Below are 27,538 nucleotides of genomic sequence, written 5' to 3'. Positions count from 1 at the left end.
CTTTATTTTATTATTTATTTTTGAGACACAGTCTTGCTCTGTTGCCCAGGCTGGAGTGCAGTGGAACAATCTCGGCTCACTGCAAGTTCCACATCCCGGGTTAAAGCGATTCTCCTGCCTCAGCCTGCCAAGTAGCTGGGATTACAGGTGTGCGCCACCACGCCTGGCTAATTTTTGTATTTTCGGTAGAAATGCGGTTTCACCATGTTGGTCAGGCTGGGTCTGAACTTCTGGCCTCAAGTGATCCACCCGCCTCGGCCTCCCGAAGTGCTGGGATTACAGGCGTGAGCCACCGTGCCTGGCCCAAAAATTTAATGAATTTTTTACAAAAGTCAGTCAGGGGAACCAGAGGGGAAAGGACACACAGGTGGAGAACTCAGCAGTAGAAGGCAGGGTGTGTGCTGGAAGATCCCAGCACAGTGAGGGACAGGCCACATGGGAGAGGGAGGGCTCTGTAGGCCACCCTCACAAGTGTGGACTTTAGCCCGTGGGCACCGGGAGACCACCCAGTGGTCTCTAACACCAAGGACACTGGACGGATTCAGGTAAGTGAAACAGGAGGCTGCCAGAGCAATCCAGATAGGACATGATCAGGGCCTAAATTCAGGCAACGGTGTCAATGTGGAGAGGAGTGGAGAGATCTGGGGAAGTGCCAGGATAGGGAACAGATAAGACCTGAAAATGGACTGAATGGAAGGACAAAGCAGAAAGAAGGGATCAGGGGTGATGCCAGGTTCCTAGCTTGAGTCCCTGAGTAGATGGTGGTGTCACCATTTAGACACAAAGATGAGAAATGAAAAGCTTTAAGCAAGAAGAGTTCAGACTCACAAGTGTTTAGTTACCCGTGCCTATGAGGCATGTAAGTAGGACAGGCGGGTCTGCAATCTAGAGAAAAATCTGGGCAGGAGATATGGATCTGGGAGACTTTGGCCTAAAGGCGGTAGACAGAACCAAGAGTAAGACCATCCAGGGATGGGGCCAGGCACGGTGGCTCACACCTGTAATCCCAGCACTTTGGGAGGCAGAGGTGGGCAGACTGCCTGAGCTCAGGAGTTTGGGACCAGCCTGGGCAACACGGTGAAACCCTGTCTCTACTAAAATACAAAAATTTAGACGGGCGTGGCAGCGTGCCCCTGTAGTCCCAGCTACTGAGGAGGCTGAGGCAGAATTGCTTGAACCTGAGAGGCGGAGCTTGCAGTGAGCCGAGATCGCGCCACTGCACTCCAGCCTAGGCGACAGAGTGAGACTCTGTCTGAAAAAAAAAAAAAAAATCGTCCATAAATGGAAACCAGAGGGCCAGGTGTGGAATGCTGAGACCCAATAATGTTTGAGCATCCAGAGAGGGAGAGGAAGATTTCAAACAGACAAAAAAAAAAAAAAAAAAAAAAAAAAAACTCATAGGAGATATATTTCTAGGTGGTGCATACATACAATGGAATATTATTCACCCCTAAAAAGGAAGGAAATTCTAACGTGTGCTGCAACATGGGTGAACCTTGAAAATACGGTGCTTAGTGAAATAAGCCAAACACAGAAGGATAAACACTATGATTCCTGCTACCTGAGGCACCTACAGTTGTCAAATTCATAGTGACAGACAGTAGAGTGGTGGTTTTCCAGAGACTAAGGAAGACGAAGGGGAGGGATGCTGTGTGATAGGTCCACAGTTTCCATTTTGCAAGATGAAAGAGCTCTGGAGTTGGATGGTGGCAATGGCTGTATAACAAGGTGAATGTAACAATTCCACTGAACTGCACACTTTAAAGTGGTTATAATGTAATTTTGGCGCCGGGCGGTGGCTCACGCCTGTAATCCCAGCACTTTGGGAGGCTGAGGCGGGCGGATCCTGAGGTCAGGAGATCGAGACCATGCTGGCTAACACGGTGAAACTCCATCTCTACTACAAATACAAAATATTAGCCAGGCGTGGTGGCGGGCACCTGTAGTCCCAGCTACTCGGGAGGCTGAGGCAGGAGAATCACTTGAACCCGGGAAGTGGAGGTTGCAGTGAACCGAGATTGCGCCACTGCCCTCCAGGCTGGATGACAGAGCAAGACTCCATCTCAAAAAAAAAAAAAAGGAATTTTTGTATTTGTGTATTTTATCAAAAAGAAAATAAAGAATTTCCTATAGAACAAAGAGATGTTGGGATAGGCATGGAAGAGGCAGGGCAAAGGCTAAATGGAGAGCCCTGTGAAAGAGGTAAAGGTCACTTCAGATGCCAGAGAGAGCTGTACCAGCAGGGCTGGGACTGGGATTGTGGGGTGGGGTGAACAAGGGCCAGACTGTAGTGAGATGTCCAGTGAATGGAAGGTGTGGGCCAGGAGAGGTGTGATCTCAAGAGGACATCCTTTAGGATGGTCAGCTTGCTGGACAACTCTACTCAATTCTAGTGCTTCTCAAACTACCTATGATAAAAGACTAGTTTGACGGTTTGTTTCCAAACCACTGCAGACCAATACTTTTATAAAAAGAAATAACGGGCCGGGTGCGGTGGCTCACACCTGTAATCCCACCACTTTGGGAGGCAGAGGCAGGTGGGTCACTTGAGGTCAGGAGTTCGAGACCAGCCTGACCAACGTGGTGAAACCCTGTCTCTACTAAAAATAAAAAAAATTAACCGGGCGTGGTGGCACGTGCCTATACTCCTAGCTACTTGGGAGGCTAAGGCAGGAAAATTGCTTGAACCCAGAAGGCGGAGGCTGCAGGGAGCCGAGATTGCGCCACTGCACTTGAGCCTGGAAGACAAAGGGAGACTCTGTCTCGAAAACAAACAAACAAACAAACAAACAAATAAATAAATAAATAAATAAAGTAATGGTTTCGCTCTGCCGCCCAGGCTGGAGTGCAGTGGCCAGATCTCAGCTCACTGCAAGCTCCGCCTCCCGGGTTCACGCCATTCTCCTGCCTCAGCCTCCCGAGTAGCTGGGACTACAGGCGCCCGCCACCGTGCCCGGCTAGTTTTTTGTATTTTTTAGTAGAGACGGGGTTTCACCGTGTTAGCCAGGATGGTCTCGATCTCCTGACCTCATGATCCGCCCATCTCGGCCTCCCAAAGTGCTGGGATTACAGGCTTGAGCCACCGCGCCCGGCCTAAGTTCCATTTTTAAAAGAAATTATTTTATCCACCATATTATAGATTACTCTTTGCTTTAACATTCCTAAGTGCTTCCTCTCAAGTTCTTGTCATGGGCTGGTGACAGTCAGTTCATAGGCTGGCAGTCTACAGAACCACTTTGGGTGGCACAGTTCTTATCTCCAAGACTGAGTGTGGGAAGGGGGTTCCTCTTCCTGGGGCTCCCTCTCCCTGGGAGACCCAAGCAGGCCCTTGAGGATCCTTCTCCTGCCTCCCTAACTCTATAAAGCAAAAGCATGCATCAGCCAAGGAGGATGTGGATGGGGTGTAGGCCACAGAACCTTCTGGCTCACCCGCTACCCTGGTTCCTGGTCTCTTTAGAAGGGGAGAGGCCCATCTCAGTCAGGCTGAATTTGGCTGACCAAGTCAGGAAATCAGAGGACCTTACTGAGAACCTGGGGTCTATGGAAAAATAAAGAGAAGTGCCAGACATTCATTTATAGAGCGGAACTGTCCATAGATGCTGCAACGACCTGGGGATTGTTTTGCAAGGCCACACGCACCGGAAGGCTATCAAGGTAGCAACCAGAGACACAGCCACACTGGCTTTAAGCCTCAGGCACAGTCCACAATCTCTTACAGCTTAGGACCAATGAATTAGCTGTAGAATCTTCACGTATCCTAGGGAGATATTCCTGTTGAATTCAGGAGCACGGCCGGATTGAACGAATTCGGTGTTCTGTTTTTTTTTTGGTTTTGGTTTTTTGAGATTGAGTCTTGCTCTGTCACCCAGGCTGGAGTGCAGTGGCGCGATCTCAGCTCACTGCAACCTCCAACTCCCTGGTTCAGGCAATTCCCCTGCCTCAGCCTCCTGAGTAGCTAGGATTATAGGCGCATGCTACCATACCTGGCTAATTTTTTTGTATTTTTAGTAGAGATGGGGTTTCACCAAGTGGGCCAGACTGGTCTCCAAATCCTGACCCCAGGCAATCCACCCACCTCAGCCTCTGAAAGCGCTGGGATTACAGGCGTGAACCACCATGCCCGGCCGAATTTGGGTTTTAGTTAGATCAATCTGGGTTCAAATTTGGGCTTGCCTATTAACTAGCTGTTTAAGTGTGATCAAGTTAACTAATCTCTGAGAACACTGGTGTCCTCCACATCTTTGAAGTGGACATAGTAGTGCCTCTTTAGACACAAGAGTTCAAAGCACAGAATATGCCCAGTGATCTAACATAGCGGCTGGTACTGGAGAGGTAAATGATCAAGAATAACGAACACTACGAGCAATCTCATTGACACATACCCTCAAAGGACTCTAGTAAAATAAGATAGGGTTCATTAACTTACTGAACCTGGACCTTCCCCCTTACCTGTCAACTGCCCAGTGACACAGGGGCCGACTGTCCTTCGGAGACAAATAGCTGCAGGCCACAGAGAGTCCCACAACACGAATGGAGAACAGAGATCCCAGGTTCTGCCAAGACAAAAACAGACATAAGTCATTATGTAGCCCCTATATTGATTTAAATTAGACTCTAAAGTGGCGCATACATTAAAAAATATAATCATTATTTTCCATAGTGTATTTTGAATATTCCCGTAATAATTAGAATTCAAAATTAAGAGACAAAAACCTCATTTTTTTTAAAGATTCACACTATACCTTGTAACGCAGTGATCTAATACGGTGTTTAATACGTTAAACCTTCCCCCCAAAAATGAACACGGTGTGCTTAAATAGCAAATGCTTAACTGGGGTACATTTAATGGAACATAAATCAATCATGTTAATTAACTTTTTTTTTTTTTTTTTTTTTTTTTTTTTTGAGACGGAGTCTCGCTCTGTCACCCAGGCTGGAGTGCGGTGGCCTGATCTCAGCTCACTGCAAGCTCCGCCTCCCGGGTTTATGCCATTCTCCTGCCTCAGCCTCCCGAGTAGCTGGGACTACAGGCACCCGCCACCTCGCCCGGCTAGTTTTTTTTGTATTTTTTCAGTAGAGACGGGGTTTCATCGTGTTAGCCAGGATGGTCTCGATCTCCTGACCTCGTGATCCGCCCGTCTCGGCCTCCCAAAGTGCTGGGATTACAGGCTTGAGCCACCGCGCCCGGCCTCATGTTAATTAACTTTTAATAGGTAACTTAACCTACTTTATGAAGATGATTATCATCCCCACAATGAGGCAATTTTCTAAAAGCCAGTTCATGTATATTTTACAGGCAAAGTAAATATTTACACATTTTTAAATAAGCCACATAAAGAGATAGCACCTTAGTTATTATTCTAAGATATGTGTTTATCATATTCGAACTTTTCTGAAATTGAAATGAGGCTTACGATGACATATTTAATGGAAGATGCCTCTTAACAATTCAATGCAATGAACAACTCAATTTAAAAAATGGGCAAACATTTGAGTAGCTACTTCTCCAAAGAGGTACAGACGGCCAAGAAGCCCATGAAAAGATCAGCAACATCATTAGTCGTTAGAGAAATGCAAATCAAGACCACGTTGAGGCACCACTTCACACCCACTGGGATGGCTATAATTAAATTTTTTTTGAGACATTGAAGTCTCACTCTGTCGCCCAGGCTAGAGTGCAGTGGCGCAATCTTGGCTCACTACAACCTCCGCCTCCCGAGGTCAAGTGATTCTCCTGCCTCGGCCTCCTGAGCAGCTGGAATTGCAGGCGCCCGCCACCACGCCTGGCTAATTTTTGTATTTTTAGTAGAGATGGGGTTTCATCATATTGGCCGGGCTGCTCTCAACACCTGACCTCAGGTGATCTGCCCACCTCGGCCTCCCAAAGTGCTGGGATTGCAGGCGTGAGCCACCGTGCCCAGCCTACAACTAAATGTTTTTGTTGTTGGTGGTGGTGGTGGTTTTTTTTTTTCTGAGATGGAGTCTCGCTCTGTCGCCCAGGCTGGAGTGCAGTGGCGCAATCTCGGCTCACCGCAAGCTCCGCCTCCCGGGTTCACGCCATTCTCCTGCCTCAGCCTCCCGAGTAGCTGGGACTACGCCACACCCGGCTAGGTTTTTTATTGTTTTTTTTTTTTTTTTTTTTTTTGTATTTTTCGTAGAGACAGGGTTTCACCATATTAGCCAGGATGGTCGCGATCTCCTGACCTCACCCACCTCAGCCTCCCAAAGGGCTAGGATTACAGGCGTGAGCCACTGCACCTGGCCTATTTTTTTTTTTAAATGGAAAATAACAAGCATTGGCAAGAATTTGGAGAAACTGGAACCCTTATGCATTGCTGGTGGGAATGTAAAATGGATAGTTGGGAATGTAAAATGGATGGTACCGCTGCTGTAGAAAACAGTTCAGCAGTTTCTCAAAAGGTTAAATGTTCAACTACCATATAACCTTCAGTTCTCTCAGGTGTATATCTAAGAGTCGCAAGGAGGGGCTTGAACAGATATTTATACACCAATGTTCACAGCAGCATGATTCACAAGTCAAAAGAAAGAAATAACCCAAGTGTCCACCAACGATGGATAGATAAACAAAATGTGGGATATATACACAACAGAATATTATTTAGCCTTAAAAATGAAGGCAGCCCAGCGCGGTGGCTCACGCCTGTAATCCCAGCACTTTGGGCGGCTGAGGCAGGTGGATCACCTGAGGTTGGGAGTTCGAGATCAGCCTGACCAACATGGAGAAACCCCGTCTCTACTAAAAATACAAAAAAATTAGCCCGGTGTTGTGGCGCATGCCTGTAATCCCAGCTACTCGGGAGGCTGAGGCAGGAGAATCACTTGAATCTGGGAGGTGGAGGTTGCAGTGAGCTGAAATCATGCCATTGCACTCCAGCCTGGGCAACAAGAGTGAAACGCCATCTCAAAAAAAGAAAAAAAAAAAATGAAGGAAATTCTGAGATATGCTACAACATGGATGACCCTTGAAAACATGACATTTAGTGAAATAAGTCAGATGTAAAAAGATAAATATTATATTATTCTAGTTATATAAGGTACCTAAAACAGGAAAATTCATACAGATGGAAAGTAGAATGGTAGTTACAAGGAGCTAGGGAGAGGAGAAAATGGGGAATTGTTGTTTAATAGGTATAAAGTTTTGTTTGTTTGTTTGTTTTTGAGACAGTCTTGCTCTGTCACCCAGGCTGGAGTACAGTGGTACGATCTCGGCTCACTACAACCTCCACCTCCCTGGTTCAAGTGATTCTCCTGCCTCAGCCTCCCGAGTAGCTGGGATTACAGGTGCCCACCACCACACCTGGCTAATTTTTGTATTTTTGGTAGAGATGGGGTTTCACTGTGTTGGTCAGGCTGATCTCGAACTCCTGACCTCAGGTGATCCGTCTGCCTCGGCCTTCTAAAGTGCTGGGAGTACAGGCGTGAGCCACCACGCCTGGCCAACGTTTTTGTTTTTTAATAGGTATAAAGTTTTTGTTTTGATCGGTATAATGTTTAATAAAGTTTTTGTTGATGATGAAAAAATTGGGGGTATACATAGTAGTGATGGTGATACAACGTTGTAAATGTAATTAATATACACTTATGAGTGGTTAAAACAAATAAAAGTATATATCTTTTACCAAAATTTTTTAAAAAAATCAACGGGGTCTTCATTCAAATAATAGAAACAGATGCTTAAATTTGTCACTGATGATCTCGACAACCAGAAATAAAATAAAATTTTCTTCCAAACTCTGACAAAGGTAAAAGGCAGACGCATTTTCTTAAAAACCGTGGAGGAAAGACAGGTTGAATTAGAGGAAAACAAGAGAAAAGCGTCACAATTCCAGGAAAGAGGAACGACACATGGCAGGACAGAATGACCCGAAACAGACCCAGAGAGCTGTGAGCCGACCCCTTTGGCTGTGGGAGCTGATGTGTGCAGGGAGTATCGGCCACAAGGCTGGTGGGTAAACTGGAACTGGGCTGCAGGGGGTCTTGAGTGTGAAGGGCAGGGAGCTCGTACGTCTAGCCAAACTCTAACCATGTTCTAGTTCATCTACGGCTTCAACAAAGAGGAAATCAACATCTGGAAGTAAGATGACTTCAGGGACTTTGATTGAAGGTTGGCCACGGAAAGGTGTCCTCCCTAAGGAGAATGTTAACTTAAATCTGGGGGAGAAAGCTCTTTTTCCTCCGCCCCTAATGGAGCATTGCTGTTTAGATAGCAAAGGCTAGCCACCATCACAGCACCAACGTCTGCATAGAGGCAGCCTACTCTGCCTGCACACAAATAGTGCTGGCCTCACACACCCCCGTTTACAAAATACCATAAAAACGTTTGGGTAGCCAGGCATGGTGGCTCATGCCTGTAATCCCAGCACTTTGGGAGGCCAATGTGGGAGGACTTCTTGAGGCCAGGAGTTCGAGACCAACCTGGACAATACAGTGAGACCCCATCTCTGCAAAAAATTTAAAATAATTAACCAGGCATGATGGCAGGTGCTTGTAGTCCCAACTACTTGGAAGGATGAGGTGGGAGGATCACTTGAGCCCAGGAGTTCAAGGCTGCAGTGAGCTACGATCACACCACCACACTCCAGCCTGGCCAACAGAGTGGGACTCTATCTCTTTAAAAAAAAAAAAATTGGCAATGACAGCTCTTATTTTTTTCATAACACATGCAAATTAATCCTATCCAGTAAATTGGTCATTTTTGTAAGAAACTTTCTCGTTCTCTATTCTTGGCTAGGGAGGCTCATGTCCAAACCTTCAGTACACATATGTTTAATCTCTTCAGTTCAATGTGGAGACTTCTGAACATATTGTCTTCAAATGACTATATTTGAACCAGTATTTAATACAGTATTAAAAGAATTATGGGTTAAACGGATGAGCTAGGTTGGAAGCCTCACAACCATCTAGAACACATTACTCCTACAGAAAATCATGTCTGACCATACATTTACCTGTGAAGCTGTGGAAAAGCATCTGCGGCTAAGTCAAAGGTTGTCTGTATTAGGATTTTGCTGGCCTCCTTGATTACTTGATCCATTTCTGAAATTGAAATTGGGCCGGGCACAGTGGCTCACACTTGTAATCCCAACACTTTGGGAGGCTTAGGCGGATGGACCAACTGAGTCCAGGAGTTCAAGACCACCCTGGGCAAAATGGTGAAATGCCTCTAACAAAAAAAAAAAATTAGCTGGGTGCGGTGCCACACGCCTGTAGTGCCAGCTACTCAGGATGCAGAGGTGGGAGGACCACTTGAGCCTGGGAGGTCAAAGATGCAGTGAGCCATTACCACACCACTGCACTCCAGCCTGGGTGTCAGAGTGAGACCCTGTCTCAAAAATAAAATAAAGCTGAAATGACTGCAAAGGTATGGAGGCAAAAGTACAGGTGGGGCCGGGCACGGTGGCTCACACCTGTAATCCCAGCACTTTGGGAGGCTGAGGAGGGAGGATCACGAGGTCAAGAGATTGAGACCATCCTGGCCAACATGGTGAAATACCATCTCTACTAAATATACAAAAATTAGCTGGGCGTGGTGGCGCTCGCCTGTAGTCCTAGCTACTCAGGAGGCTGAGGCAGGAGAATCGCTTGAACCTGGGAGGCGGAGGTTGCAGTGAGCCGAGATCACGCCTCTGCACTCCAGCCTGGTGACGGAGTGAGACTCCATCTCCAAAAAAAAAAAAAAAAAAGTACAGGTGTGTGAGCAGGTAAGAGTAAGGACAGCTGAGTTAAATGCTCACATGAAAATGGTTTCATGTATTGCAATAATCAGTAGCTTAAGGTTTGGGAGAAGGCAAAACTCTCACTGGATAGACTGACCTACTTGCAGAGGAGTTTCTAATTTGGGCCCTTTGGTGGATCTGCTCTACAATACATTGAACAAAATGCTTCAGAGATAAAAGTTGGGACAAATGTAGTGAAGGTTTTTAACAAAGTGTTTTTTGGTATAAATCCTAAATCAAACATATGGTTTTTGCTGAGCAGGAAGGAGCACAAATTAGGAGGAATTATCTCTGAGATAAGATCTGTGTGTGCTCCAAATAAAAAGCTTTTACTATGGGAATAGTTAGGGGAAAACAGGAATCTGACGCAACTGACCTGTCCCTAAAAATTTCAACATCTTCAAGCAACCATCAGAAAAGTTTCTGATATTATAGGAGCTAAAAAAAAAAATCAACAGTTCTTAAACATACTGTTTTTGTTTGGAAACTATCAATCTGAGAATAAATAAACAAGGCAAATATTGTTTTCCTTTGAGTTATCTTAGCTTTTAAAAAATCTGGACAAAATTATTTTAACATCTAGATTTTCATATTTGGACATAATCATTTTAATTTTCCACAGAAATTCTATCTCAAGTCCCTTGAAATTGTTGATTTAAACATACAGTTGCAATTTATTACAATATGCTATCTTCTAGGAAAAACTATGGTAAGCCATAAACATACAAAATTGGGAATAATAATGTAAATGCTTAGCGAGTGATGGAAAATGTGAAAAAAAAAAACTTTTGTAATGTAAATGCCATTTTCCCAATGGTGTTTTGAAAGATTTAATAAGAAAAAGCTCTGTCCATGAAAGGTATTTTATAATGGCACAAAAGTAAAACACTACAGACTATAAGATGGTTACTTCTACTTGCACACAAATCTAAGTCATTTTATAAAACAGTATGAGCACTCCTTAACAGCAAATTCTCCTCTCCTGAGCTACCCTAAATTCCAACCCTCCCAATACACACACCCACACTCACACATGCACGCACGCATGCACACACACACACACACACACCACTGACCTGTACAGGGGCCTCACTCTTCATAAGATGGCGGGCCTTGCTGAGGATAGACTGCTGGAGCTGGGCCCAGGAAACAGCTCTATCTTCCCTTATCAGGAAGGGCGGCCCAAACCTGAAAATCCAAGGAAATCAGGTTATCCCAGCAAAGGAAAAACCAGCAACATCCACCAGTCATGAGTGGTTGTTCTACCCCTGGCTTCCTCTCAATAGGATAAGTGACGAGTTAAGAGCCAAGCACAAAAACTCAACAGCGAAAAAACAAAGAACCCCATTTGAAAATGGGCAAAGGATCTGAATAGACATTTCTCAAAAAGACACACGTAGCCAATAGGCATATGAAAAAATGCTCAACATGACTAATTATCAGGGAAATGCAAGTCAAAACCCCAATGAGATATCATCTTACCCCAGTTAGGATGGCTATCATCAAAAAGACAAGAAATAACAAATGCTGGTGAGGTTATGGAGAAAAGGGAACTCTTGTACACTCTTGGTGGGAAAAGAGACGCTGTGGAGAATAGCATGGATGTTCTTCAAAAAACTAAACATAGAACCACCATACGACCCAGCCATCCCACTACTGGGTATTTATCCAAAGGAAAGATTGTGCACTCCTGTGTTTATTGCAGGGCTATTCACAATAGCCAAGATTCTAAATCAACCTAAGTATACATCAGTGGATGAATGGAAAAGAAATGAAAAAGGAAACGTAATCTATATACATAATGGAATACTATGCACCCATGAAAAAGGAATGAAATCCTGTTGTTTGCGGCAAGATGGATGAGGCTGGAGGACATTATGTTAAGTGAAATAAGTCAGGCACAGAAAGATAAATACTGCTTGTACTCACGCGTGTGGAATCTAAAAAAGTTAATGTCATAGAAGTAGAGTAGAATAGTAGTTCTACTAGAGGCTGGGAGGGGCTGGTGGGAGCTAGGAAAAGGTTAGGTAATGAATAAAAATTATAGCTAGATAGGAGAAATAAGCTCTAGTGTTCTATAGCAGTACAGAGTGACTATTGTTCACAATAATTTATTGTGTGTTTTCAACAGCTAGAGGATAGGATTTTCAATCTTCCCAACATGAAATGATAAATGTTTGAGGTGATGGCTATGCCAATTATACTGATTTGATCATTACACACTATATACATGTATCAAAATATCACTCTGTACCCCATAAATATGTATAATTATGTGTCAATTAAAAATAATGTAAATGGTTTTTAAAGCTAAACACAATCCAAAATTGCCAATCAGAGAATCTTGTAACAAATGGAGACATTGCAATGTAAACAGAGGCCCAGTGATACAAAGCCAGATAGATACTGCTATGTAAACAGATTACTCCAAATGACCAGCTAGCTGGCAAAGTCGCTTCCCCACAGCAGGGAGTACAGTAAGAGAAACTTGGAGCCAGGGGAAGGCAAGGCAGAGACATAAATCCAGATGACACAACCGTTGGTTTGGGGTATCAGGAACATTCTCATCACTGGGGATGGTATCCATGTCCCAACATAGTAAGCGCACAGCAGTGAGCTCACGGTGTACAGGATGCTGGGTGAGGCTGCACCTGCAGGCCCTAACTCTGCTGTGGGTACTCCTGGACGAATCACTAGCCACTCACTGCTTCCTGGCCTCGCTGCAGCCTGTGTGAAGACCCAGTGAGGTAAGAATGTGAAACTGTTAAATAAAATTGGCTAAAGCAGAGCACAAGTATGAGGTGATCTGTCTGGACAGGCAAGGGCACTGTGCGTCCATTGTTGTGTGGACAGATCAGTTTACTTAATCCATCCTGTACTGTGCGGCGTTCCAAGTTTTTATTTAAACAATGCTTGCTTATCGCAGGAACTAGATATAACCTTGAACATAACCTTTGAGTGCACAATTATTCCCTTAGGGTAAAGTTCCAGAAGTAGAAAAGCAAGACTAAAGCTCTTTCTTCCCAAATTGTCCTCCGAAAAAGCCATACCAATTTACCTGATTTCCCGGACCCCGGCCCAGAATGAGCATTATCAATTTCTCAAAATTATTTAACAATCTAAAAGGTTAAGAATAGTATCTTGCTATTGCAACCAGAATTTCTTCTACTATAAATGATGCTGAATTTTGTTTCTTTTTTTTTTTTTTTTTTTGGAGACGGAGTTTTGCTCTTGTCGCCCAGGCTGGAGTGCAGTGGCGCAATCTCAGCTCACCACAACCTCTGCCTCCTGGTTTTAAGCCATTCTCCTGTCTCAGCCTCCCGAGTAGCTGGGATTACAGGAGTGCACCACCACACCTGGCTAATTTTATATTTTTAGTAGAGACAGGGTTTCTCCACTTGTCAGGCTGGTCTCCAGCTCCCAACCTCAGCCTCGGCTTTCCAAAGTGCTGGGATTACAGGCGTGAACCACTGTGCCAGGCTGATGCTGAATATTTTAACCTATGCTTGTATTTCTTCTGTGAACTAATGTCAATCTCTGTGGTTCATTTCACCAAGGGTATTTATCTCCTTAATTTTCGAGAGCTGGGATTTATAGGATGGACATAAATCCTTCGCCTCTCACATGACATAAATATCTTTCCTCATTTGCCCTTTGCCTTTCAAATTTGCTTTTAGTTTAAATTTTTAAATATATTTGAAACATCAGCCTTTTCCTTTACAGCCTCCTGACTTTCACGTTAAACTAGCCCCCACCCAAGGACATAAATATTCTCCCATGTTGTCTTTGTTTTTTTAATTTACTAATTTTTTTTTTTTTTTTTGAGACAGAGTATTGCTCTGTTGCCCAGGCTGGAGTGCAGTGGTGCAATCTCAGCCGATTGCAACATCTGCCTCCTCGGTTCAAGCGACTCTTCTGCCACAGCCTCCCAAGTAGCTGGAACTACAGGTGCACGCCACCACCCCCGGCTAACTTTTTGTATTTTTAGTAGAGACAGAGTTTCACTGTGTTAGCCAGGCTGGTCTCGAACTCCTGACCTCATGATCCACCCACCTCGGCTGTCTTTAAGTTATATTATGACTTCCTTTTCTAGAGTTACCTCTCTAGTCAACCTGAAATTTATACGTGTGAATCCATAGCAGGAGTTAAAAGTTGACTATTTAAAATAAAAAGAAACAAAGAAATCAATTAGCCCAATTAGCCCAGCCTTACCTTTGAATAATTCATTCACTCTCTAGTAATATGAAATAGACCATAATTCTGAAATTATTAAAATATTGTAATACAGGCAGAAGAATATACAATTAAATCAGTCAAACAGAATAGGCCACCTGTCTATAAGTATTTATTGTATGATAAAAATGATATATTTCATATTACTAGAGAGTTGATGAATTAATAAGTAAGGCTGGGCTAATTGATTTTTACAAGCTGAGCTAATTAATAATATTTTAATTATTAGAATAATCTATCATTTTGTTTTTACCAGTTTCTTATTCAAGATACATTTTAGAAACATTTCATCCATCTAACTATAACTTAACGTAATTCTGTCTTTTAAACACTTTATTGGGGCTATATAAGAAAGCTATCTGTTTTTGTATATTTGTTATATAACCCATCAATTTCCTGAACCCTTTCCTTACTGCCAATCAGTTTCCAGTTCTTGGTTTTCTGGACAGACAACCAAAGTATCACCTCTTTTCTTATAGCCAGTTTCTTTTAGCACTGCACCGCCTAGGTATTACAATATAGAATAATAGTGGTGAGGGCAGTAAAAACTGTTCCTCTGATTAATAGGAAGGCCTCTGATGTTTGATGGTTAGGAATGACAATGTTAGCCAAACGCTTAAGGCAGATATTTCTAATCCTCTTAGTCAGAAAGGACCCTACTTCCGGCTCCTACTTGATTAACCTTGGGAATAAATATTTAATTTTACTCTAGACAGGCTCCCAAGCACAGGTCTACAAATCCCAGACACCACATGAAAAAAGAATAAAGTGAAACATACCTGCTAGCCTGCTGCCCTGACCCCACCAAGTTACAGAAGAGGATTAGCACCTTGCTCTCACTGTGGAGAGAGAGGGAGAATCGCTGGCCCTCACGGGCTGCCAGGCGTGGGGAGACCGACAGAGCCAGTGGATGAGCTGGAGGAGAGAGAATGACATTCGTTCATGTTCCTAAAGGAGCTGCTTTCCTGGGTCAGAGCCTTAGCTTCTCTAGTCCCTCTTTCTCTTTGAGCATCTATTAACCACCAACGGGGGGCCACTAGAGGGTTTTAGGGGAGGAGATAACAAGGTTCATGGCATTTGTGCCATCTGACACCTGGCATACGAACATCAAGAATATGGTAGTGAATTTGCAATTGTGTTCACCCAATAGTTTTTTGTGTGTTTCTTTGAGACAGAGTCTCGCTCTGCCCACCAGGCTGGAGTGCAGTGGCGCAATCTCGGCTCACTGCAAACTCTGCCTTCCAGGTTCCAGTGATTCTCCTGTCTCAGCCTCTCCAATAGCTGGGATTGTGGATGTGCGCCACCACACCCAGCTAATTTTTTTGTATTTTTGGTAGAGATGGGGTTTCACCATGTTGGCCAGGCTGGTCTTCAACTCCTGACCTCCAGTGATCCTCCTGCCTTGGCCTCCCAAAGTATTGGGATTTCAGGCATGAGCCACTGTGCCCGGTCATCACCCTATAGTTTTAAAACAGGAACAAGAATTTAACTAATATTTTTCAAGGCACCTGAAAAATACTCCAAAATAATTTTGGTTGCTTTTATGACTTCATTACAGAACCCCAGGGTATCCACTCTCTTAGAAAGCCAACAAAAGAAGTATACAGAGATGGATGAGAATCTCTACCAATGAGGAAGTAGAGGAATTGGACTATCGTCCATTTGCATCTCAGTTCTGAACTGTTGACTTTAAAGGAAAAGATGTGTCCGTCATGATTGAATTTGAAAGGAGAACTTGTTTCACTGGGTTGTAACATAGTCAGTGTCAGTTAATGTCTTGTCCTAGATTCCAATGCCCAGCATCTCCCTGTCAACTCAGAGAACTGCGAACATCCAGTTCCTATAGGCTGCTACCTAGGCCGGCTAAAACATGGGGCCAGGGCATAGGAAACATCTGGGGTATAATGTAACACTGACATAGGGTCCTTTAAATATGGGCCTTCAGGCTGGGCGTGGTGGCTCATGCCTGTAATCCCAGCACTTTCAGAGGCCGAGGCAGGTGGATCACCTGAGGTCAGGAGTTTGAGACCAGCCTGGCCAACACGGTGAAACTCCGTCTCTACTAAAAATACAAAAATTAGCCGAGCATGGTAGCAGGCACCTATAGTCCCAGCTACTTGGGAGGCTGAGGCAGGAGAATCACTTGAACCCGGGAGGCAGAGGTTACAATGAGCTGAGATCGTGCCACTGTACTACAGCCTGGGTGACAGAGTGAGAAACCATCTCAAATATATATATATATGTCTCAAATATATATATATTTATATATGGGTCTTCTTCACTAGCAACTTGGCCAACATGTATCCTGACCTACAAATAAAAAGGACTGTTAGAAACTGACCATGTTAGCCAGTCTATGGTATAGGAAAAACAAGCATTAAGAAGTGGAACTATTTTGTTAAAAAGTCATTTAATAAACTCTTTAACCATGTACTGCTCAAATTTGTAGACATTTTACTTCACACACAAACCTTGACCCATAGGAATCCTGACGGCAAAGATGACTCCAGCATTTATACCAAATGGTGGTTCTCAAAGTGTGGTTCCTGGACCAGCAGCATCAGCATCACCTGGGAACTCGCTTAGATGTGCAAACTCTTAGGCCCCACCCCAGGCCACCCAAATCATATAGTCTGTGGGTAGGGTCCAGAAATCTGCTTTCGCACGTCCTCCAGGTGATTCTGATATTCACTAAGGTTTTGAGAATCCCTGTATAAGCTAAATAATTTTTAATATCGACCATCTGCACACAACAAATGCCAGGGATAATAAGTCTGACTGTTCCAAGTGCTAAAACTGGATGTTTTACGCCTTTGCACCTAAAGAGTATCCTCTGAAACCTGTAACTCATCATAGCCAAATAAAATTGTGTAAAGCACCTGTTATACCTGAGAGAGTCCCCTGGCTGGGTGAGGGAGGGACTTGAAAGGCATACACATTATCTCCCTCTGCGATAGTATTCAGGTCCTCTTCATCAAAGAAAGACCGCTGGAATCCACTGGGATACAGTTCAACTAAGATCACCTGAAATGAGAAAGATCATTTTCCCTCTTGATTTCTGAAAGAGAAATCAACAGGTAAGAAATCTAAAAGTGACTGATAGTCAACACCCATTTTCACCCTTTCCTTCCTTCTAATTGGCTACTTATTTTTAGTAGTAAGGCATAGTAGATATAACAATTAGATTGTCCACAGACATCTCAAGTGCGACAAAAAAAAAGAAACTGAAGAAAAAAAAAAAATCTAAGTTTTACACCCAGCTAAACAAGCATAGAAAAATGACAACAAAATAAAGCTCTCCTCATGTGAACAAAAAGTGAGTGTTTACTACGGAGTGAAAAAATTTCTGAATAGGTTTACTAACTTTTTCACATGATTGCATATATAAAAAAATATTTTTACCAAACTTTGAAGTAAATAGGAGATGGTTTGGTAGCAGAGTAGAGGGGTGACTACTGTGGTGGCCCTGACTGCCCTAGACCCAACTCTGCTACCCCGAAGGCTGAAGAAATCAGTATCCTAGCACACATAACCTATTCAAGGTACACTGCCTGGGAAGTTCTCTTTCAAAAGATGCATTTCAGGGCTGAGCACAGTGGCTCACGCCTATAATCCCAACACTTTGGGAGGCTGAGGAGGGAGGGTCACTTGAGCCCAGGAGTTCAAGACCAGCCTGGGCAACATAGCAGGACCCCATCTCTACACAATTTTTATTTTTTAAATTAGCCAGGCATGGTGGCATGAGCCTGTAGTCCCAGCTACTCAGGAGGCTGAGGTGGGAGGATCCCTTGAGCCCAGCAGTTCAAGGCTGCAGTAAGTTATGATCACACCCCTGCACTCCAGCCAGGGCAACAGAGGAAAATCCTGTCATTCATTCATTCATTTATTCATTCATTCATAAATAAATACATAGATTTCAGGATTTACAAACCTGAATCAAAGAGAAAACTTGAGTTGTAGGAGAAATGATGAACCAAAGAAAATAGTAAATATTATCGACTATATAAAGCTAAAATAATAACTATTACTACGATTACAGTTGGAGGTAGAGAAGGGATTAAAATACTGGACAATAATATCTAAATCAAAAAGGTATAAGGGGATTTAATGCCATGCCAAGATCCTTGTGTTACATGGGAAGATTAACATTAGACTAGTAATTATGCAAGTTGACATTTTAATAACCACTGAAAGAATGGAAATATAATGTATATGTACTTCATCCCAGAAGAGACGAAATAAAGAAAAATTGCTCAATCTAAAAGAATCATCTTCTAAAAGAAGAAGACTGCTCAATCTAAAAATTGGGGGGTTAGGGGGCAATGCAAAATAGAAAAACAGGGTAAATAGCATAAGATGATATAAATAAATCCAAATACAGGCCGGGCGCGGTGGCTCACCCCTGTAATCCCAGAACATTGGAGGTTGAGGTGGCCAGATCACGAGGTCAAGAGATCGAGACCATCCTGGCCAACATGGTGAAACCCCGTCTCTACTAAAAACACAAAAAATTAGCCGGGCGTGGTGGCAGGCGCCTGTAGTTCCAGCTACTCAGGAGGTTGAGGCAGGAGAATCACTTGAACCCTGGAGGTGGAGGTTGCAGTGAGCTGAGATCGTGCCACTGCACTGCACTCCAGCCTGGTGACAGAGTGAGACTCCGTCAATAATAATAATAATAATAATAATAATAGAAAAATAAATCCAAATACATATATCTATGATTTTAGATAATATATATGCAATACACTTGCCAGCTAAAGAAAACAAAACATCAAAACAGATGACTTTAAGTTTCAGTGGAAAATGCTCATCCCGCACTGGCATCCCCAAATGATTCTCATCTCCCTGAACCAACACATCACACCTCTCAAATTCCTGCCGGATTTTTCATGCTCTTAATTATTCAAACGCTCCCTCTCATAGACTTCTCCCTTTTGATCTTTTCTTACGGCCACTTTCTCCCCAGGACTCTTACCCACTGTCCCCGTCTCTCTCCGTCTCTTTCAATAACTCCCCATAGTGCCCTTTAGAGTTTACAAAGCAAGATACACACATTTCCGCCGCTACCTGGGAGAGTCATAAATATTCTAGGAGGGGCGATAGAGGTCAGAGGGATTGATTGGGCAGGGTCAGAAAGGAGCCCACTGGGGTGATGGGGAGGCTGAGGAAGCGTGGAGGTTATAGGAATATAGCTATGAATGTAGAGAAAGCCAGCAAACCACAATCTTCAGGTAGGTAGACGTTATTGTATGCGTGGCATGTCTTCCCAACAAGGTTAAAAATAGTTTTTGATTTGAAAAAAAATCCCATGAGATAGTCAGGGAAGTGTCAATTTTCCATTTCACAGTTAAGGACACAGAGCCAATCGCGTACTGCGTCCAGGCTCAGAAACCTAGGGAGCTACTGAATCACCCTGAGGGCTGTCCCATCCTGCCACATGGCTTAGCGCCACCATGGCCTCCTCCCTGTTCCTCATGAGGGCCCCTCCAGGCACCGTGAATCCAATCCCTTTAGCAGGACTCATTTGAAAAGAAAACAAGTAGAACACAGCCATCCCAGCTTCCCCCAGATGTTCTCTCTCACGTCACACATCCTCAGTTCTCTCAGCAGGTCCTCCTGTTTCATTCACCGTTCCTTTAGTGTCCTGGTTTATATTCCCAAGACTGAAAATACACAGTGGTGACTTGGGCTATGAAGTCAAACCATCGAAATCCAAATCCTGGCTCAGCCACTTACTAGCTAGTGATGTTGGGCAAGTCACTTAACCTCTCAGGGCTTCTTTATTCCCCATTAGTAAGAGGAGGATAATTGTAATGTCTACTGCACAGGACACCTGTGATTAAACCAGGCATGAATAGAAAGGTCACAGAACAGTGCCTCACACTTAGTAAGCACTACCTAGGGGTAGCTATTGTTGGAATTATTATGATCATAATCGTCATCGCCTTCTTGGAAGGCAAAGGTGTTCTTTTCGGGTCATTCTGTGTCAATTCAGGGAGAAGTCAAGGCCCAGTCATCCCAGACACCAGGCACTACTAATCAAACAGAAACTCATGAGTCATGCTGGAGTCACCTGGGAACCACAAATTGGCCTAAACAGCCTAGACAGCTGGCTCACTTAGTATTCTGTCATCCAATGACCAGGCCCCAGTGCAATTCTTTTTTTTTTTTTTTTGAGACGGAGTCTTGCTCTGTCGCCCAGGCTGGAGTGCTGTGGCCGGATCTCAGCTCACTGCAAGCTCCGCCTCCCGGGTTCCCACACCCCAGTACAATTCTATCACACCTCATCTGCAGGAACGCCTCCTTCCTCTGCAACCATCCTCCTCAGGACTGCCACTGTGCTGAGGATTGGCACGGCCAGGCCAACCCGCAGGAACCGCTGGCTCTTAGAGGGGAAGACCAAGGTGACACTCAAGAACCTGGAAAACAGGAAGGGGCAACACCCTTAAAGGACTGACAGGAACTGTGAACGACATTGTTGATGATGGATCAAGGCCGGGCGCGGTGGCTCACACCTGTAATCCTAGCACTTTGGGAGGCTGAAGCGGCTGGATCACCTGAGGTCCAGAGTTCGAGACTAGCCTGGCCAGCATGGTGAAACCCCGTCTCTACTAAAAGTACAAAAAAATTAGCTGAGTGTGGTGGCAGGCGCCTGTAATCCCAGCTACTCGGGAGGCTGAGGCAGGAGAATCGCTTGAACCTGGGAGGCGGGGGTTGCAGTGAGCAGAGATGGCACCACTGGACTCTAGCCTGGGTGACAGAGCGACACTCCACCTCAAAAAAAAAAAAAAAAACAAAAGAAAGATAATGGATCAAGTTCAGCACGTAGTTAATCTCTACTTCCTGGTTGTGTCCCTGTACTTGGTACATTGTCACCAGGTGGCAGGGTAGAGCCTAAATCTTCTAAGCTACTTATCCAGCGAGTTGGGGGGAAAAAAAGTATTCGACTAAGAATCACCATAGAGATGTCCGATCTCAAGGCTCTAGTTGTTAAATAGATAAGCTTAAACAAAAACAAACTCCACAGTTTGAAAATTAAAGCAGTCAAGGTGTTTTTCTCAGTACAAACCAACACTACTGATGACATTCTCCTTAGTGAGAGTCTCCTTTGGAAATCGCTTCTCCTTCCCACCAGCATATGAAGGCCCAGTCTTGCAGCCACTGTTTCTCTTGATCTGTACTCCACTAACTGCCCAAGTCACACAGGTAATTAATTAATAGAGCTGGGATTTGAACCTGGGCCGTCTGGCTCCTGAGTCAATGGTCTTAACCCCTGTGCTGCGCTGTGTCAGGCTAGGAGTCTTAGATCATCACATCTATAAGTTGACATTATCTGATGGTGTCACTGATGATAGACAGCATGAGCCATGTTCTAGTATAAGCCAATAGTTATATTTCTAGTGCAGAATATCAGCAGCACAGGATTTTACAGCAGAAAGGGAGATTGAGTTGCCGAGGAAGGCCTTCTGAAGATGTCATGTCTTCAGCTGCATCTTAAAGGCAGGAGATGTCAACAGGCACAGGGTAAGAGAAATGGCACTTCAGGAGGTGGGAAACATAAAGAGGAAATGCCTCTGTTCCAATGCCAGAAAAAACACCCCACATAGGAGCTTACCCACATGCCAGGACACAGTCATTGGCCATTTGCCTTCCTGGTCACTGCGAAGGTTTGGGCTTACTTTTTTTTTTTTTTTTTTTTTTTGAGGTGGAGTCTCTCTCGCTCTGTCACCCAGGCTGGAGTGAAGTGGCCGGATCTCAGCTCACTACAAGCTCCGCCTCCTGGGTTTACGCCATTCTCCTGTCTCAGCCTCCCGAGTAGCTGGGACTACAGGCGCCCGCCACCACGCCCGGCTAGTTTTTGTATTTTTTTTAGTAGAGACGGGGTTTCACCGTGTTAGCCAGGATGGTCTCGATCTCCTGACCTCGTGACCCGCCCGTCTCGGCCTCCCAAAGTGCTGGGATTACAGGCTTGAGCCACCGTGCCCGGCCTGGGCTTACTTTTATAGAACTTGGCCCATGGTGCCTGTTACCCAGCCCTACCTCCACTTTTCTTTGTCACTCATCTTCCCCAAACAACCCTTTTCCTCTTGCTTTGCTCCTTAAAGATATCTTTTTCCTACACCTTCTCAGAGAAGAAAATAGATTTTTGAAATTGAAATAAAGCTGGGGGGAAAAAAAAAAAAAGCAGGTGGCCACAGATTTTCTCTAGTTTGCCTCCGTGTGACCAAGTGAGACCAACGGGTCCGTGCCAGCTTCTGAATGGGCCACAGACCTAAGTCTGGCAATTGTGCCAAACATTCATAATTCCTTCCTCAGTTAGAGAAGGGACACAGTAACCTTTTACTCTGTCAATTTCAATAGTTGAATGTCATCCAGCTATAGGGCTGGTTTCCAGAGAAATGCTGGCTGAGAAGCAAAGGAGAGAAAATGGCAGGTGTGAGGCCAGAAGGTTCCCCGTAATGAGTAAGGATGGAAGTCAAGTTCACTGGGCAAGCCGCGACACTCACGTACCTCGTCTGGCGCAAGGGGATAGGTAGGGACACACACAGGAAAGGATCGAAGGTGTTGCTCTGTTTCAGGCAGTGGGGACAAGTCAAGGAAGATCTGTGAGGGTGAAGAACAGAGGCGAACGTTTAATCACACGTAAACAATTTGGCAGTAAAATTCAATACAGAATTACCCTTGCATTTCCACTCCCAGTGATTCCACTCCTAGGTACATACCCAGAAGAATTGAAAACAGGTGTTCAAATACTTGTATACAGGTGTTCATAGCTGCTCCATTCACAATAGTTAAGATGGGAACAATCCAGCCATCCATCAACAGACAAATGGGTAACAGAATATGGTACATCCACATAGTGGGATACAACTCAGCCATAGAAAGGAATGAACCCCGGTCTGTACAACAATGTGGATGAACCTTGAAAACAGTAAGTTAAATGAAAGCAGCCAGGCATGAAAGGGCACATATTGCATGATCCCGCTTATATGAAGTATACAGAACAGGTAATGCCATAGACACAGAAAGCAAATTGGTGGTTGCCAGGAGCTGAGGGAAGGGAGGATGAGGCTGACTGCTGACTGGGTACCGGGTTTTATTTTGGGGTGATGAAATGGTTAGGAACTAGGAGGTGGTAGCTGCACAACACTGTGAATGTTATGTCCCTGAATTGTACGCTTTAGAGTGTTTAACTTCATGTTACAGGACTTTCACCTCCATTTTTTGTAAAAGGGAAAAGAAACTTTAGGACATATATAAATGCACTGACTATGGGAAGGGAAGCTATAACCCGTCCCCGCCATACAAACCCAGCATGCCAACTTCCAGGCTGAAGGGATCTCAGGGCCACCTCTTCCCCTGCTTCTCAGCCTCACTGTGCCCCAGAACCACAGGAAGCTTTTTTTAAAAATTCCCATGTCCAGGCCCCACTCCCAGAGATTCTGTTTCAAGGTGGGTGGAGAGGGGTCCGGACATCAAAATCTTTCTAAAATCCTGAGAGCTTTTAAGCTCCCCAAATGACCCCAGTGTTCACCCATAGTAGAGAACCACTGACACCACCCACCCTCCTTACTGTACAGAAGAAGAAACAACAGAAGTCACTCCTTAAAGTAATAACTAACATTGCAATAGCATTTACTAAGAATCGAGCATCATTCTGAGCACTGAGCATAGATGAACCCGTTTACCACCCATAGCAACTGATATTATGCCCGTTGTACAGAAGAGAAACCTGAAGCACAGCGAGGTTAAGTAATCTGCTGAAGAACACATGGCTCTCAAGTAAGAAAGCTAGGCTCGGTTTCCAGACTCCATGCTCATATCATTCCTGTGTTCTTTAGCAGAAATCAGTGAGGTGTCAATTGGTTCAGAGTAGATATATATAATGTTCATTTATATTCTTTCAACTCTTTTAAACTTAATACTCCCTTACTTTAAAATGGAGCTCTGAAAATGAAATGCAACTTTTTTTTTTTTTTTTTTTTTTTTTTTTTAGAGACAGAGTCTCATGCTGTCACCCGGGCTGGAGTGCAACGGCGTGATCTCAGCTCACTGCAACCTCTGCCTTTTGGATTCAAGCGATTCTCCCTACTCAGCCTCCTGAGTAGCTGGGATTACAGGTGCCCGCCACCACGCCCAGCTAATTTTTTTTATTTTTTTCAGTAGAGATGGGGTTTCGCTATGTTGGTCAGGCTGGTCTCGAACTCCTGACCTCGTGATCCACCCACCTCAGCCTCCCAAAGTGCTGGGATTATAGGCCTGAGCCACTGTGCCCAGGTGAAATGCAACTTTTATATTCCACATGTACGTACCAATTTTCTTTCTCCTATCATATGATGCAAGGGATTTCTCTGCATGCTATGTTACTAATTGTAAAAATCTACATTAACTTCTCTGAGGACACAGAACAAGACCGCCCTGGCAGTCTGACTCTGAAGTCCATACTCTTAGCACTGTATGACATTCCCGGGATAAGTCAGCAAGTAAAGCCAAAGCTGGTATCAGAACAGGTTTCCTGAGTCCTTGTGGAAAGTGCCCGTCTTGTTTGATTGGTTTTCCACTGAGCAGACAAATAGGAAAATCCAGGGACAAACAGGAACATAAAGGGGAGGGTGCCGCCTGAGGCACTCCTGGGTGATCTGTCCATTACAAGTCAGTTATCTTGGATACAACTTATCAGACCATCAGCCTGATTACAGAAAACAGGCCCCAGTACTGGACACTCCATCGCCCCTGCTGCCTCAGGTCATTTGCCTTTGGGAGACCCATGGTAGTTAGTGTTTTTGTTGAAAGCACTGTATCCGACAGTGAGCGCCAGCCAGCCAGAAACCCAACATTTCTAGGGTCTCCTCTGCCACTGCATCTCTCCTCCAATCCTTCTCCACCTCTGTCCGTCACGTACCTAGGCAAAAATTGGCCTGAAGGAGATACTTGGGTCATTGGGAAATCCCCAAATTCCCATCTCACAAGTATATAAACCAATGAGAGAGAATGTTTTTCATTGACGTCTTCGTGTTTTTCAGCCTGCTAAAACTGTGCCGGGTTGCATTCTTCTTGAAGCATTGCAACATATGAAACCGGTTCAGGAATATGACTTTTTACATTGAGCCACCAACTGCTATCTGCTAGCAAGCGATGAGTGGTTTGTAGAAAAACAAATAGAATGGGCAGATTTTGTATTGAAAGAATGAAAATGGGCCGGGCGCGGTGGTTCATGCCTGGAATCCCAGCTACTTGGGAAGCTGAGGCAGGAGAATCGCTTGCACCCGGGAGGTGGAGGTTGCAGTTGCAGTGAGCTGAGATCGTGCCATTGCACTACAGCCTGGGCGACAAAAGCGAAACTCCGTCTCAAAAAAATAAAAATAAAATAAAATAAAGAATGAAAAAGTATAATGTTTTCATAAGAAACTACAGGAAAGATGTGAAATATATCCACGTGTCAAAGGTTGAGAAATGAGGACAGACTGATGTGACCAACATCTGGAAGAAGATGGAGAGGCAGCTTCACTTTTTTTTTTTTTTTTTTTGAGGCGGAGTCTCGCTGTGTCTCCCAGGCTGGAGTGCAGTGGCGTGATCTCGGCTCACTGCAAGCTCCGCCTCCCGGGTTCATGCCATTCTCCCGCCTCAGCCTCCGAGTAGCTGGGACTACAGGCGCCCGCCACCACGCCCGGCTAGTTTTTTGTATTTTTAGTAGAGATGGGGTTTCACCGTGTTAGCCAGGATGGTCTCGATCTCCTGACCTCGTGATCCACCCGCCTCGGCCTCCCAAAGTGCTGGGATTACAGGCTTGAGCCACCGCGCCCGGCGGTAGCTTCACTTTTACAAAAAGCTCTGGCCACGTTGCCAGGCTACAGCAATATACCCCAATGTGGCCTGACGGATGCCTCCGTTCTCCCCATTCGCTCCAGGACATTCACAGTCCTGCCGTGCTGTCTTGCAAGCGCACTCACGGGGCAAAGGAACACAAAATCACCCCACTGCCTTTCAATGTTCACAGGCCCATTTCCCTAAGTTATTCATTCTCCTTGTCAAATTGCTTCTGTTACAAAGCTAACCCTGTCAGTGCTACTAAAACTCAGGGCTGCGGTTTGCTTTGCCACCTGCTACAAATGCCCAGCAATGAGCCCTAGGCTTTGCCCCTGAATTTCTTGTCACTCTGCCCTTTAACTGCTGCCAAATACACACACATCTTTCACCTCAAACCCAGTCCACTTTACCTGCCCACTGGACAGTGGATCTGACGTCTACGCAAACAGCAGTAATTATGCCAATACATAAGCAAGGTCTCACCTTTCGGAGATCTGTTCTGAGGAAGCCTTCAAGAACATCCTTAGAGTTTCTGCGGATAAAGGCTATGAAGGACATGAAGAACTTGTGCGCACACACACACAGACACACTCCTCCAGCCAAAACTCCAACATAGCCACAATCGTTGGTTGTTAGACTTGTAGACATTCTTAGACTGTGATGATAATCACATAGAATAACTAAATATCTTTGCTACGGTCCAGGATCTTCCACACTCTAGTACTGGAGGTTCCTCTTCTCTCCCTCAACCAAAGTCGACAACTCAGCCCCTTAAAAGGGGTTTAAGGGACGATGCCTCTGAATTAACCCATAATAACACATCCGTCAATTACATCAAGAAGGCTGATGCCATCCCAGGCAAGCCCTCCCCAAGGAGAGGAAGCCAGGAGAGAGTCAGGGACAGCAGGAGCCGCCAGCCAGGCACTGCCACTACCGACCACTGCAGGAAACCACTTCACAGACCTCAAGGCATCCCTGACGGCACCTTGTCTTTATCAGCAGGCACAAAGCGGGCATTTTCAGCCACTGCCAGTTCATCTTTAGCGTGAACACCTTACCTCTTACTCATCGTGCTATAGGAAAAATACCCAAAGGGCACTGATGGTCCATAATATCCAATCAGCTCAAATGTCACTTCCTCGGAAGTCCTCCCCACCCCCGATTCATCCCACGCCAAGTCAGGCATGTACTTCAAAGCACCCTCGAGTGCTCCGAAGCACTCATCAGTTATAATCATAGAAAAACTCAAGAGTCACCGTAAATCCTAGATTCTCATCTCTCCCTTAGTCCCTCTACCCCTCACCACGTTAGCAAGACTGGGGTGAGGGGTTAGAGGTAGAGGGACTAATGGAAAGATGCTGACTCTCCATCCAAACACATACTCCAAACCCCTCCACTTCCCTCCATCTCTACCGCCACCTCTGCCGTTCCAACCACCATTGCTCTCCCGCTGGGACCACAGTGGCAACACCAACTGTTGCTCCTGCCTCCTCTCACCTCCCTGCATTGCTCATAAAAAGCAGTTGCTTCTGGGCCGGGTGCAGTGGCTCATGCCTGTAATCCTAGCACTTTGGGAGGCCGAGGCAGGTGTATCACTAGAGGTCAGGAGTTCGAGACCAGCCTGGCCAGCATGATGAAACCCCCATCTCTACTAAAAATACAAAAATGTGCTGGGCATGGTGGTGCACGCCTGTAGTCCCAGCTACTTGGGAGGCCAAGGCAGGAGAATGGCTTGAACCCGGGAAGCAGGGGTTGCAATG

At 44.9% G+C, this 27,538-nt stretch overlaps 1 protein-coding gene across 11 annotated transcripts in view; it reads right to left on the bottom strand.

The window, feature by feature from the left end:
• Positions 1–27,538, bottom strand: part of USP43 (ubiquitin specific peptidase 43) — an 86,798-nt gene that overhangs the window by 34,322 nt on the left and 24,938 nt on the right. For 6 of the 11 annotated variants that reach the window (XM_074018578.1, XM_045376308.3, XM_045376304.2 and 3 more), the window contains 6 exons: positions 22,482–22,574; positions 20,254–20,389; positions 16,850–16,994; positions 14,750–14,885; positions 10,814–10,925; positions 4,450–4,553 (listed from right to left, as the gene is read on the bottom strand). In XM_074018578.1, coding sequence (XP_073874679.1) covers positions 4,450–4,553; positions 10,814–10,925; positions 14,750–14,885; positions 16,850–16,994; positions 20,254–20,289 — 533 coding nt within the window. In that variant the 5' untranslated portion in view covers positions 20,290–20,389; positions 22,482–22,574. Of the gene's footprint in view, positions 1–4,449; positions 4,554–10,813; positions 10,926–14,749; positions 14,886–16,849; positions 16,995–20,253; positions 20,390–22,481; positions 22,575–26,261; positions 26,390–27,538 lie in introns of those variants that run through there. The other 5 variants (XM_074018579.1, XM_074018580.1, XM_015437401.3 and 2 more) reach the window with 2 other exon arrangements.

The sequence above is a fragment of the Macaca fascicularis genome, chromosome 16 (genome assembly GCF_037993035.2).
Source record: "Macaca fascicularis isolate 582-1 chromosome 16, T2T-MFA8v1.1".
Taxonomy (NCBI): domain Eukaryota; kingdom Metazoa; phylum Chordata; class Mammalia; order Primates; family Cercopithecidae; genus Macaca; species Macaca fascicularis.
This window is presented reverse-complemented; position numbering and strand designations above follow the sequence as displayed.